The sequence below is a fragment of the Biomphalaria glabrata genome, chromosome 3 (assembly GCF_947242115.1).
Source record: "Biomphalaria glabrata chromosome 3, xgBioGlab47.1, whole genome shotgun sequence".
NCBI lineage: Eukaryota > Metazoa > Mollusca > Gastropoda > Planorbidae > Biomphalaria > Biomphalaria glabrata.
Genome location: NC_074713.1, coordinates 33273244 through 33288600, shown reverse-complemented (window position 1 = coordinate 33288600; position 15357 = coordinate 33273244). Strand labels below are relative to the sequence as shown.

Here is a 15357-nt window from a genome sequence, read left to right as displayed (position 1 = left end):
AAACATGTGTTTTTGTGTGGCACAGACTGAATATGTGTTTTTGTGTGGCACAGACTAAACATGTGTTTTTGTGTGGCACAGACTAAACATTTGTTTTTGTGTGACACAGACTGAATATGTGTTTTTGTGTGACACAGACTGAACATGTGTTTTTGTGTGACACAGACTAAACATGTGTTTTTGTGTGACACAGACTGAATATGTGTTTTTGTGTGACACAGACTGAACATGTGCATGTGTTTTTGTGTGACACAGACTGAACATGTGTTTTTGTGAGGCACAGACTGAACATGTGTTTTTGTGTGACACAGACTGAACATGTGTTTTTGTGTGACACAGACTGAATATGTGTTTTTGTGTGACACTGACTGAATATGTGTTTTTGTGTGACACAGACTGAACATGTGTTTTTGTGTGGCACAGACTGAACATGTGTTTTTTGTGTGACACAGACTGAACATGTGCATGTGTTTTTGTGTGACACAGACTGAACATGTGTTTTTGTGAGGCACAGACTGAACATGTGTTTTTGTGAGACACAGACTAAACATGTGTTTTTGTGTGGCACAGACTAAACATGTGTTTTTGTGTGACACAGACTGAACATGTGCATGTGTTTTTGTGTGACACAGACTGAACATGTGTTTTTGTGTGACACAGACTGAACATGTGTTTTTGTGTGACACAGACTGAATATGTGTTTTTGTGTGACACAGACTGAACATGTGTTTTTGTGTGGCACAGACTAAACATGTGTTTTTGTGTGACACAGACTGAACATGTGCATGTGTTTTTGTGTGACACAGACTGAACATGTGTTTTTGTGAGGCACAGACTGAACATGTGTTTTTGTGTGGCACAGACTGAACATGTGTTTTTGTGTGACACAGACTGAACATGTGTTTTTGTGTGACACAAACTGAATATGTGTTTTTGTGTGGCACAGACTGAACATGTGTTTTTGTGTGGCACAGACTAAACATGTGTTTTTGTGTGACACAGACTGAACATGTGCATGTGTTTTTGTGTGACACAGACTGAACATGTGTTTTTGTGTGACACAGACTGAACATGTGCATGTGTTTTTGTGTGACACAGACTGAACATGTGGTTTTGTGAGGCACAGACTGAACATTTGTTTTTGTGTGGCACAGACTAAACATGTGTTTTTGTGTGGCACAGACTGAACATGTGCATGTGTTTTTGTGTGACACAGACTGAACATGTGTTTTTGTGAGGCACAGACTGAACATGTGTTTTTGTGAGGCACAGACTGAACATGTGTTTTTGTGAGGCACAGACTGAACATGTGTTTTTGTGAGGCACAGACTGAACATGTGTTTTTGTGAGGCACAGACTGAACATGTGTTTTTGTGAGGCACAGACTGAACATGTGTTTTTGTGAGGCACAGACTAAACATGTGTTTTTGTGTGACACAGAGACTGAACATGTGTTTTTGTGTGGCACAGACTGAACATGTGTTTTTGTGTGACACAGACTGAATATGTGTTTTTGTGTGACACACACTGAATATGTGTTTTTGTGTGACACAGACTAAACATGTGTTTTTGTGTGACACAGACTGAATATGTGTTTTTGTGTGGCACAGACTGAATATGTGTTTTTGTGTGACACAGACTGAACATGTGTTTTTGTGTGACACAGACTGAATATGTGTTTTTGTGTGGCACAGACTGAATATGTGTTTTTGTGTGGCACAGACTGAACATGTGTTTTTGTGTGACACAGACTGAGCATGTGTTTTTGTGTGACACAGACTGAATATGTGTTTTTGTGTGACACAGACTGAACATGTGTTTTTGTGTGACACAGACTGAACATGTGTTTTTGTGTGGCACAGACTGAACATGTGTTTTTGTGTGACACAGACTGAACATGTGCATGTGTTTTTGTGTGACACAGACTGAACATGTGTTTTTGTGAGGAACAGACTGAACATGTGTTTTGGTGTGGCACAGACTGAACATGTGATTTGTGTGACACAGACTGAATATGTGTTTTTGTGTGGCACAGACTGAACATGTGTTTTTGTGTGACACAGACTGAACATGTGTTTTTGTGTGACACAGACTGAATATGTGTTTTTGTGTGACACAGACTGAACATGTGTTTTTGTGTGGCACAGACTGAACATGTGTTTTTGTGTGACACAGACTAAACATGTGCATGTGTTTTTGTGTGACACAGACTGAACATGTGTTTTTGTGAGGCACAGACTGAACATGTGTTTTTGTGTGGCACAGACTGAACATGTGTTTTTGTGTGACACAGACTGAACATGTGTTTTTGTGTGGCAAAGACTGAACATGTGTTTTTGTGTGACACAGACTGAACATGTGTTTTTGTGTGACACAGAGACTGAACATGTGTTTTTGTGTGACACAGACTGAATATGTGTTTTTGTGTGACACAGACTGAACATGTGTTTTTGTGTGGCACAGACTGAACATGTGTTTTTGTGTGACACAGACTGAATATGTATTTTGTGTGACACAGACTGAACATGTGTTTTTGTTTGACACAGACTGAACATGTGTTTTTGTGTGACACAGACTGAACATGTGTTTTTGTGTGACACAGACTGAACATGTGTTTTTGTGTGGCACAGACTGAACATGTGTTTTTGTGTGACACAGACTGAACATGTGCATGTGTTTTTGTGTGACACAGACTGAACATGTGTTTTTGTGAGGCACAGACTGAACATGTGTTTTTGTGAGACACAGACTGAACATGTGTTTTTGTGTGGCACAGACTGAACATGTGTTTTTGTGTGACACAGACTGAACATGTGTTTTTGTGTTACACAGACTGAACATGTGTTTTTGTGTGACACAGACTGAACATGTGTTTTTGTGAGGCACAGACTGAACATGTGTTTTTGTGTGGCACAGACTGAACATGTGTTTTTGTGTGACACAGACTGAATATGTGTTTTTGTGAGGCACAGACTAAATATGTGTTTTTGTGTGACACAGACTGAACATGTGTTTTTGTGTGACACAGATTGAACATGTGTTTTTGTGTGACACAGACTAAATATGTGTTTTTGTGTGACACAGATTGAACATGTGTTTTTGTGTGACACAGACTAAACATGTGTTTTTGTGTGACACAGACTGAACATGTGTTTTTGTGTGACACAGACTAAATATGTGTTTTTGTGTGACACAGATTGAACATGTGTTTTTGTGTGACACAGACTAAATATGTGTTTTTGTGTGACACAGATTGAACATGTGTTTTTGTGTGACACAGACTAAACATGTGTTTTTGTGTGACACAGATTGAATATGTGTTTTTGTGTGACACAGACTAAATATGTGTTTTTGTGTGACACAGACTGAACATGTGTTTTTGTGTGGCACAGACTGAACATGTGTTTTTGTGTGGCACAGACTGAACATGTGTTTTTGTGTGACACAGACTGAACATGTGTTTTTGTGTGACACAGACTGAACATGTGTTTTTGTGTGACACAGACTGTTCATGTGTTTTTGTGTGACACAGAGACTGAACATGTGTTTTTGTGTGGCACAGACTGAACATGTGTTTTTGTGTGACACAGACTGAACATGTGTTTTTGTGTGGCACAGACTGAACATGTGTTTTTGTGTGGCACAGACTGAACATGTGTTTTTGTGTGACACAGACTGAATATGTGTTTTTGTGAGGCACAGACTAAATATGTGTTTTTGTGTGACACAGACTGAACATGTGTTTTTGTGTGACACAGATTGAACATGTGTTTTTGTGTGACACAGACTAAATATGTGTTTTTGTGTGACACAGATTGAACATGTGTTTTTGTGTGACACAGACTAAACGTGTGTTTTTGTGTGACACAGACTGAACATGTGTTTTTGTGTGACACAGACTAAATATGTGTTTTTGTGTAACACAGATTGAACATGTGTTTTTGTGTGACACAGACTAAATATGTGTTTTTGTGTGACACAGATTGAACATGTGTTTTTGTGTGACACAGACTAAACATGTGTTTTTGTGTGACACAGATTGAATATGTGTTTTTGTGTGACACAGACTAAATATGTGTTTTTGTGTGACACAGACTGAACATGTGTTTTTGTGTGGCACAGACTGAACATGTGTTTTTGTGTGGCACAGACTGAACATGTGTTTTTGTGTGACACAGACTGAACATGTGTTTTTGTGTGACACAGACTGAACATGTGTTTTTGTGTGACACAGACTGTTCATGTGTTTTTGTGTGACACAGAGACTGAACATGTGTTTTTGTGTGGCACAGACTGAACATGTGTTTTTGTGTGACACAGACTGAACATGTGTTTTTGTGTGGCACAGACTGAACATGTGTTTTTGTGTGACACAGACTGAACATGTTTTTTTGTGTGGCACAGACTGAACATGTGTTTTTGTGTGGCACAGACTGAATATGTGTTTTTGTGTGTAAATATTTATAAAAACAAAATGAAATGTTGGGGTATAACTTTATTATTTTTGTGTGTTGAATGTGGGGTTAAAAAAGAATTACTGGGTGAGAGAGCGTTACGACGCCAGACTGATAGCCAAATAGGTGTCCTGCCAAATAGCTTCATAGAGATTATGAAATACTTTAATATGAAATTAAGAAGCCGAAGAAAACTCAGTGATAGTTAATAGAAATAGATTATAATACTAGAATGATTAGGCCAGAAATATGTGTTTGTATGTCGAAGGTCGATAGAAGCGGGTCTTTGTAATTCAACGTACAATAATGAGCCACAATTATGTTAGGGAGCGTTCAAATGTGTTGGGGGAAGAGGTTCGGACAAAATGTGTGTGTGCTTGGATCGCTGGATGCTATTTTTAAAAAAGGGCTCTGTCCAAAAAGCATAATACAGCTAATCAAATATTTAGAGCTGAAAGGCCGAAGTAGACGTCCTAGATTGAGTAGATTGTATGTAGGACTAGTTTAGAAGTGGAAGTATATGTCCTAGATTGAGTAGATTGTATGTAGGACTAGTTTAGAAGGGGAAGTAGACGTCCTAGATTGAGTAGATTGTATGTAGGACTAGTTTAGAAGGGGAAGTAGACGTCCTAGATTGAGTAGATTGTATGTAAGACTAGTTTAGAAGGGGAAGTAGACGTCCTAGATTGAGTAGATTGTATGTAGGACTAGTTTAGAAGTGGAAGTAGACGTCCTAGATTGAGTAGATTGTATGTAAGACTAGTTTAGAAGTGGAAGTAGACGTCCTAAATTGAGTAGATTGTATATAAGACTAGTTTAGAAGGGGAAGTAGACGTCCTAGATTGAGTAGATTGTATGTAAGACTAGTTTAGAAGTGGAAGTAGACGTCCTAGATTGAGTAGATTGTATGTAAGACTAGTTTAGAAGTGGAAGTAGACGTCCTAGATTGAGTAGATTGTATGTAGGACTAGTTTAGAAGGGGAAGTAGACGTCCTAGATTGAGTAGATTGTATGTAAGACTAGTTTAGAAGGGGAAGTAGACGTCCTAGATTGAGTAGATTGTATGTAAGACTAGTTTAGAAGTGGAAGTAGACGTCCTAGATTGAGTAGATTGTATGTAAGACTAGTTTAGAAGTGGAAGTAGACGTCCTAGATTGAGTAGATTGTATGTAAGACTAGTTTAGAAGGGGAAGTAGACGTCCTAGATTGAGTAGATTGTATGTAGGACTAGTTTAGAAGGGGAAGTAGACGTCCTAGATTAAGTAGATTGTATGTAAGAGTAGTTTAGAAGTGGAAGTATATGTCCTAGATTGAGTAGATTGTATGTAGGACTAGTTTAGAAGGGGAATTAGACGTCCTAGATTGTGTAGATTGTATGTAGGACTAGTTTAGAAGTGGAAGTATATGTCCTAGATTGTGTAGATTGTATGTAGGACTAGTTTAGAAGTGGAAGTATATGTCCTAGATTGAGTAGATTGTATGTAGGACTAGTTTAGAAGGGGAAGTAGACGTCCTAGATTGAGTAGATTGTATGTAAGACTAGTTTAGAAGTGGAAGTATATGTCCTAGATTGAGTAGATTGTATGTAGGACTAGTTTAGAAGTGGAAGTATATGTCCTAGATTGAGTAGATTGTATGTAGGACTAGTTTAGAAGTGGAAGTAGACGTCCTAGATTGAGTAGATTGTATGTAGGATTAGTTCTGAAGTGGAAGTATATGTCCTAGATTGAGTAGATTGTATGTACTACTAGTTTAGAAGTGGAAGTATATGTCCTAGATTGAGTAGATTGTATGTAAGACTAGTTTAGAAGTGGAAGTAGACGTCCTAGATTGAGTAGATTGTATGTAGGACTAGTTTAGAAGGGGAAGTAGACGTCCTAGATTGAGTAGATTGTATGTAAGACTAGTTTAGAAGGGGAAGTAGACGTCCTAGATTGAGTAGATTGTATGTAAGACTAGTTTAGAAGGGGAAGGGTGAGGGACAATAAGAAACGCGATCTAGAATACATAGGTTAGAAGTATTTGGGAGATCGTTTTAATGCGGACTCTTCTGATTAAACGTATCATATATCTATATAAACAAGAGAACATAATGCCTTACAGAAGAGTGTCTTGAAGTTCACTTTTTATTTGTCTATTAGTCGAGTAACAGTGAGTGTACCAAAGTGGCTGATAAAAGGCCAAGAAGGTCAAGGACTCAAAGCAGATCCCGTTCAAAAACCAAGAGAAAACGTGACCATAAATCAAGGTCGTCAAAAGAATCTTCTTGTTCGGATGTAAGTTTTTCTTAACAACTGTTTCAGTTCAACAGCATGGCATCTAGTCCTTCTAGTCTATTCGGTGAGGTGGGAAGGAAAGGGGGGGGGCGGAATTATCGTCTACACTTTGAAGACATTACCAGATCTTAGTAAGCGGGCCGAATTTTAGTGTAGCCCCTGTCCTCTCAAAGCTTCAATATCAATGCAGTTAGGCCTAATACTAGGACTAGATCTCAAGTCATGTTTGTGAAGAAAGAACCAGAGTTGTCTCTACATTACATCCACATTTCCCTTCGTTTCTTCTATAGACATAATATGTTGGCAATGTGTTCCAATGAAGAGAGAGGCTACACGATCTGCACTGTCATCGGGCCCTTGTCATCTTCAGACCAGAACATTTCTTTAAGAAGTCCTTGTGCGATACATTTTAGACCAGAACATTTCTTTAAGCAGTCCTTGTGGGATACATTTCAGACCAGAACATTTCTTTAAGAAGTCCTTGTGCGATACAATTTAGACCAGAACATTTCTTTAAGAAGTCCTTGTGCGATACATTTTAGACCAGAACATTTCTTTAAGCAGTCCTTGTGGGATACATTTCAGACCAGAACATTTCTTTAAGCAGTCCTTGTGCGATACAATTTAGACCAGAACATTTCTTTAAGAAGTCCTTGTGCGATACAATTTAGACCAGAACATTTCTTTAAGAAGTCCTTGTGCGATACAATTTAGACCAGAACATTTCTTTAAGAAGTCCTTGTGCGATACAATTTAGACCAGAACATTTCTTTAAGCAGTCCTTGTGGGATACATTTCAGACCAGAACATTTCTTTAAGCAGTCCTTGTGCGATACATTTCAGACCAGAACATTTCTTTAAGCAGTCCTTGTGGGATACATTTCAGACCAGAACATTTCTTTAAGCAGTCCTTGTGGGATACATTTCAGACCAGAACATTTCTTTAAGCAGTCCTTGTGTGATACATGTCAGACCAGAACATTTCTTTAAGCAGTCCACTGGGGTTTTGTACCCATACATTCTTGTCATTCAAGCATTCGTGTAACTCGAGTTTGTGATGTAGTATCAAGTTTGTGATGTAGTATCAATTTTGTGATGTAGTATCAAGTTTGTGATGTAGTATCAAGTTTGTGATGTAGTATCAATTTTGTGATGAAGTATCAAGTTTGTGATGTAGTATCAATTTTGTGATGTAGTATCAAGTTTGTGATGTAGTAGTAAGTTTGTTATTTAGTATATAGTTTGTGATGCAGTATGTAGCTTGTGATGTAGTAGCAAATTTGTGATGTAATAGCAAGTGTGTGATCTAGTATCAAGTTTGTGATGTAGTATCAAGTTTGGGATGTAGTTGCAAGTTTATGATGTAGTTGCAAGTTTGTAATGTAGTATGTAGCTTGTAAAGTAGTAGCAAGTTTGTGATGTAGTATCAAGTGCGTGATGTAATATCAAGTTTGTGATGTAGTTTGTAGCTTGTGATGTAGTAGCAAATTTGTGATGTAGTAGCAAGTGTGTGATCTAGTATCAAGTTTGTGATGTAGTATCAAGTTTGGGATGTAGTTGCAAGTTTATGATGTAGTTGCAAGTTTGTAAAGTAGTATGTAGCTTGTAAAGTAGTAGCAAGTTTGTGATGTAGTAGCAAGTTTGTGATGTAGTTTATAGCTTGTGATGTAGTAGCAAGTTTGTGATGTAGTAGCAAGTTTGTGATGTAGTTTATAGCTTGTGATGTTGTAGCAAGTTTGTGATGTAGTATGTAGTTGTTGATGCAGTAGCAAGTTTGTGATATAGTATGTAGTTTGTGATGCAGTAGCAAGTTTGAGATGTAGTATGTAGTTTGTGATGCAGTAGCAAGTTTGTGATGTAGTATGTAGTTGTGATGCAGTAGCAAGTTTGTGATGTAGTATGTAGTTTCTGATGCAGTGGCAAGTTTGTGATGTAGTATGTAGTTGTGATGTAGTATGTAGTTTGTGATGCAGTATATAGTTTGTGATGTAGTATCAAGTTTGGGATGTAGTAGCAAGTTTGTGATGAAGTATGTAGTTTGTGATGTAGTATGTAGTTTGTGATGAAGTATGTAGTTTGTGATGCAGTAGCAAGTTTGTGATGTAGTATGTAGTTGTGATGTAGTATGTAGTTTGTGATGCAGTATATAGTTTGTGATGTAGTATCAAGTTTGGGATGTAGTAGCAAGTGTGTGATGTAGTATGTAGTTTGTGATGCAGTAGCAAGTTTGTAATGTAGTATGTAGTTGTGATGTAGTATCTAGTTTGTGATGCAGTATGTAGTTTGTGATGTAGTATCAAGTTTGGGATGTAGTAGCAAGTTTGTGATAAAGTATGTAGTTTGTGATGTAGTATGTAGTTTGTGATGTACTAGCAAGTTTGTAATGTAGTATGTAGTTTGTGATGTAGTAGCAAGTTTGTGATGTAGTATGCAGTTTGTGATGTACTATGTAGTTTGTGATGATGTAGCAAGTTTGTGATATAGTATCAAGTTTGGGATGTAGTATGTAGTTTGTGATGTAGTATGTAGTTTCTGATGTAGTAGCATGTTTGTGATATAGTATTTGGTTTGGGATGTAGTATGTAGTTTGTTATGTAGTATTTAGTATGTATTTTGTGATGTAGTATATAGTTTGTGATGTAGTATCAAGTTTGGGATGTAGTAGCAAGTTTGTGATGTAGAATGTAGTTTGTGATGTAGTATGTAGCTTGTGATGTAGAATGTAGTTTGTGATGCAGTATGTAGTTTGTGATGTAGTATCAAGTTTAGGATGAAGTATGTAGTTTGTGATGCAGTATGTAGTTTGTGATGTAGTATCAAGTTTGTGATGTAGTAGCAAGTTTGTGATGTAGTATGTAGTTTGTGATGTAGTATGTAGTTTGTGATGTAGTATGTAGTTTATGATGTAGTATGTAGTTTGTGATGTAAAATGTAGTTTGTGATGTAGTATGTAGTTTGTGATGTAGTATGTAGTTTGTGATCTAGTATGTAGTTTGGGATGTAGTATGTAGTTTGTGATGTAGTATCAAGTTTGTGATGTAGTAGCAAGTTTGTGATGTAGTATGTAGTTTGTGATGTAGTATGTAGTTTGTGATATAGTATCAAGTTTGTGATGTAGTAGCAAGTTTGTGATGTAGTAGCTAGTTTGTGATGTAGTAGCAAGTTTGTGATGTAGTATGTAGTTTGTGATGTAGTAGCAAGTTTGGGATGTAGTATGTAGTTTGTGATGCAGTATGTAGTTTGTGATATAGTATCAAGTTTGTGATGTAGTAGCAAGTTTGTGATGTAGTATATAGTTTGTGATGTAGTAGCAAGTTTGTGATCTAGTATCAAGTTTGTGATGTAGTATAAAGTTTGTGATGTAGTAGCAAGTGTGTGATGTAGTATGTAGTTTGAGATGTAGTAGCAAGTTTGTGATGTAGTAGCAAGTTTGTAATGTTGTAGCAAGTTTGTGATGTAGTATGTAGTTATTTATGCAGTAGCAAGTTTGTGATATAGAATGTAGTTTGTGATGCAGTAGCAAATTTGTGATGAAGTATGTAGTTTGTGATGCAGTAGCAAGTTTGTGATGTAGTATGTAGTTGTGATGTAGTATGTAGTTTGTGATGCAGTATATAGTTTGTGATGTAGTATCAAGTTTGGGATGTAGTAGCAAGTTTGTGATGAAGTATGTAGTTTGTGATGTAGTATCAAGTTTATGATGAAGTATGTAGTTTGTGATGTAGTATCAAGTTTGTGATGTAGTAGCAAGTTTGTGATGTAGTATGTAGTTTGTGATGTAGTATGTAGTTTGTGATGTACTATCAAGTTTGTGATGTAGTAGCAAGTTTGTGATGTAGTATGTAGTTTGTGATGTAGTAGCAAGTTTGTGATGTAGTATGTAGTTTGTGATGTAGTAGCAAGTTTGGGATGTAGTATGTAGTCTGTGATGCAGTATGTAGTTTGTGATATAGTATCAAGTTTGTGATGTAGTAGCAAGTGTGTGATGTAGTATGTAGTTTGTGATGTAGTAGCAAGTTTGTGATCTAGTATCAAGTTTGTGATGTAGAATCAAGTTTGTGATGTAGTAGCAAGAGTGTGATGTAGTATGTAGTTTGTGATGCAGTAGCAAGTTTGTAATGTAGTATGTAGTTGTGATGTAGTATCTAGTTTGTGATGCAGTATGTAGTTTGTGATGTAGTTTCAAGTTTGGGATGTAGTGGCAAGTTTGTGATAAAGTATGTAGTTTGTAATGTAGTATGTAGTTTGTGATGTTGTAGCAAGTTTGTAATGTAGTATGTAGTTTGTGATGTAGTAGCAAGTTTGTGATGTAGTATGCAGTTTGTGATGTAGTATGTAGTTTGTGATGATGTAGCAAGTTTGTAATGTAGTATGTAGTTTGTGATGTAGTAGCAAGTTTGTGATGTAGTATGCAGTTTGTGATGTAGTATGTAGTTTGTGATGATGTAGCAAGTTTGTGATATAGTATCAAGTTTGGGATGTAGTATGTAGTTTGTAATGTAGTATGTAGTTTCTGATGTAGTATGTAGTTTGTGATGTAGTATGTAGTTTGTGATCTAGTATCAAGTTTGTGATGTAGTATCAAGTTTGTGATGTAGTAGCAAGTGTGTGATGTAGTATGTAGTTTGTGATGCAGTAGCAAGTTTGTGATGTAGTATGTAGTTGTGATGTATTATGTAGTTTATGATGCAGTATATAGTTTGTGATGTAGTATCAAGTTTGGGATGTAGTAGCAAGTTTTTGATGACGTATGAAGTTTGTGATGTAGTATGTAGTTGTGATGTATTATGTAGTTTATGATGCAGTATATAGTTTGTGATGTAGTATCAAGTTTGGGATGTAGTAGCAAGTTTTTGATGAAGTATGTAGTTTGTGATGTAGTATGTAGTTTGTGATGAAGTATGTAGTTTGTGATGTAGTATGTAGTTTGTGATGTAGTAGCAATTTTGTGATATAGTATCAAGTTTGGGATGTAGTATGTAGTTTGGGATGTAGTATGTAGTTTGTGATCTGGTATCACTTTTGTGATGTAGTATGTAGCTTGTGATGTAGTATGTAGTTTGTGATGCAGTATGTAGTTTGTGATTTAGTATCAAGTTTGGGATGAAGTATGTAGTTTGTGATGCAGTATGTAGTTTGTGATGTAGTACCAAGTTTGTGATGTAGTATGTAGTTTGTGATGTAGTAGCAAGTTTGTTATATAGTATCAAGTATGGGATGTAGTATGTAGTTTGGGATGTAGTATGTAGTTTGTTATCTGGTATCACTTTTGTGATGTAGTATGTCGCTTGTGATGTAGTATGTGGTTTGTGATGCAGTATGTAGTTTGTGATGTAGTATCAAGTTTGGGATGAAGTATGTAGTTTGTGATGCAGTATGTATTTTGTGATGTAGTATCAAGTTTGTGATGTAGTAGCAAGTTTGTGATGTAGTATGTAGTTTGTGATGTAGTATGTAGTTTGTTATGTAGTATGTAGTTTGTGATGTGGTATGTAGTTTATGATGTAGTATGTAGTTTTTGATGTAGTATGTAGTTTGTGATGTAGTATGTAGTTTGTGATATAGTATGTAGTTTGTGATGTAGTATCTAGTTTTTGATGTAGTATGTAGTTTGTGATGTAGTATGTAGTTTGTGATGTAGTATCTAGTTTGTTATGTAGTATGTAGTTTTAGATGCAGTATGTAGTTTGTGATGTACTATCAAGTTTGGGATGTAGTATGTAGTTTTTGATGAAGTATGTAGTTTGTGATGTAGTATCAAGTTTGTGATGTAGTAGCAAGTTTAAGATGTAGTATGTAGTTTGTGATGTAGTAGCAAGTTTGTGATGTAGTATGTAGTTTGTGATGTAGTAGCAAGTTTGTGATCTAGTATCAAGTTTGTGATGTAGTAGCAAGTGTGTGATGTAGTGTGTAGTTTCAGATGCAGTAGCAAGTTTGTAATGTAGTATGTAGTTGTGATGTAGTATGTAGTTTGTGATGCAGTTTGTAGTTTGTGATGTAGTATCAAGTTTGGGATGTAGTAGCAAGTTTGTGCTGAAGTATGTAGTTTGTGATGTAGTATGTAGTTTGTGATGTAGTAGCAAGTTTGTGATGTAGTATGTAGTTTGTGATGTAGTATCAAGTTTGTGATGTAGTATGCAGTTTGTGATATAGTATGTAGTTTGTGATGTAGTAGCAAGTTTGTGATAAAGTATCAAGTTTGGGATGTAGTATGTAGTTTGTGATGTAGTATGTAGTTTGTGATGTAGTAGCAAGTTTGTGATATAGTATCAAGTTTGAGATGTAGTATGTAGGTTGTATGTAGTAGCAAGTTTGTGATATAGTCTCAAGTTTGGGATGTAGTATGTAGTTTGTGATGTAGTATGTAGTTTGTGATCTAGTATCAAGTTTGTGATGTAGTATCAAGTTTGTGATGTAGTAGCAAGTGTGTGATGAAGTAAGTAGTTTGTGATGCAGTAGCAAGTTTGTGATGTAGTATGTAGTTGTGATGTAGTATGTAGTTTGTGAAGCAGTATATAGTTTGTGATGTAGTATCAAGTTTGGGATGTAGTAGCAAGTTTGTGATGTAGTATGTAGTTTGTGATGTAAAAGCAAGTTTGTGATATAGTATCAAGTTTGGGATGTAGTATGTAGTTTTGGATGTAGTATGTAGTTTGTGATCTGGTATCAAGTTTGGGATGTAGTAGCAAGTGTGATGCTGTATCAAGTTTGGAATGTAGTTGCGAGTTTGTGATGTATTATGTAGAATGTGATGTTGTAGTAAGTTTGTGATGTAGTATCTAGTTTGTGATGTAGTATCAAGTTTGTGATGTAGTTTCTAGTTTGTGATGTAGTATGTAGTTTGTGATGTAGTATGTAGTTGTGATGTAGTATGTAGTTTTTGATTTAGTATGTAGTTTGTGATGTAGTATGTAGTTTGTGATGTAGTATGTAGTTTGTGATGTAGTATGTAGTTTGTGATGTAGTATAAACTTTGTGTCGTAGTATGTAGCTTGTTATGTAGTATAAAGTTTGTGATGTAGTATGTAGTTTGTAATGTAGTATGTAGTTTGTGATGTAGTATGTAGTTTGTGATGTAGTATGTAGTTTGTGATGTAGTATCAAGTTTGTGATGTAGTAGTAAATTTGTGATGTAGTATGTAGTTTGTGATGTAGTATGTAGTTTGTGATGTAGTATCAAGTTTGTGATGTAGTAGCAAGTTTGTGATGTAGTATGTAGTTTGTGATGTAGTAGCAAGTTTGTGATGTAGTATGTAGTTTGTGATGCAGTATGTAGTTTGTGATATAGTATCAAGTTTGTGATGTAGTAGCAAGTTTGTGATGTAGTATGTAGTTTGTGATGTAGTATGTAGTTTGTGATGTAGTAGCAAGTTTGTGATATAGTATCAAGTTTGAGATGTAGTATGTAGGTTGTATGTAGTAGCAAGTTTGTGATATAGTCTCAAGTTTGGGATGTAGTATGTAGTTTGTGATGTAGTATGTCGTTTGTGATCTAGTATCAAGTTTGTGATGTAGTATCAAGTTTGTGATGTAGTAGCAAGTGTGTGATGAAGTAAGTAGTTTGTGATGCAGTAGCAAGTTTGTGATGTAGTATGTAGTTGTGATGTAGTATGTAGTTTGTGAAGCAGTATATAGTTTGTGATGTAGTATCAAGTTTGGGATGTAGTAGCAAGTTTGTGATGTAGTATGTAGTTTGTGATGTAAAAGCAAGTTTGTGATATAGTATCAAGTTTGGGATGTAGTATGTAGTTTTGGATGTAGTATGTAGTTTGTGATCTGGTATCAAGTTTGGGATGTAGTAGCAAGTGTGATGCTGTATCAAGTTTGGAATGTAGTTGCGAGTTTGTGATGTATTATGTAGAATGTGATGTTGTAGTAAGTTTGTGATGTAGTATCTAGTTTGTGATGTAGTATCAAGTTTGTGATGTAGTATCTAGTTTGTGATGTAGTATGTAGTTTGTGATGTAGTATGTAGTTGTGATGTAGTATGTAGTTTTTGATTTAGTATGTAGTTTGTGATGTAGTATGTAGTTTGTGATGTAGTATGTAGTTTGTGATGTAGTATGTAGTTTGTGATGTAGTATAAACTTTGTGTCGTAGTATGTAGCTTGTTATGTAGTATAAAGTTTGTGATGTAGTATGTAGTTTGTGATGTAGTATGTAGTTTGTGATGTAGTATGTAGTTTGTGATGTAGTATGTAGTTTGTGATGTAGTATCAAGTTTGTGATGTAGTAGTAAATTTGTGATGTAGTATGTAGTTTGTGATGTAGTATGTAGTTTGTGATGTAGTATCAAGTTTGTGATGTAGTAGCAAGTTTGTGATGTAGTATGTAGTTTGTGATGTAGTAGCAAGTTTGTGATGTAGTATGTAGTTTGTGATGCAGTATGTAGTTTGTGATATAGTATCAAGTTTGTGATGTAGTAGCAAGTTTGTGATGTAGTATGTAGTTTGTGATGTAGTAGCAAGTTTGTGAACTAGTATCAAGTTTGTGATGTAGTATAAAGTTTGTGATGTAGTAGCAAGTGTGTGATGTAGTATGTAGTTTGTGATGCATAGCAAGTTTGTGATGTAGTATGTAGTTGTGATGTAGTATCTAGTTTTTGATGCAGTATGTAGTTTGTGATG

The 15357-nt window shown here is 35.8% G+C and overlaps 1 protein-coding gene across 2 annotated transcripts in view; it reads left to right on the top strand.

Annotated features, from left to right (window-relative positions):
* The window catches only part of LOC129925248 (serine/arginine repetitive matrix protein 4-like), a 43859-nt gene that overhangs the window by 4472 nt on the left and 24030 nt on the right, over positions 1–15357 (top strand). Inside the window, exon 3 of one of the 2 annotated variants that reach the window (XM_056024622.1) lies at positions 6596–6730. The exons of the other annotated variant lie outside the window; for it this stretch is intronic. Within the exon in view, the coding sequence (XP_055880597.1) occupies positions 6596–6730 (135 nt within the window). The remainder of the gene's footprint in view (positions 1–6595; positions 6731–15357) is intronic. 2 annotated transcript variants of the gene reach the window in all.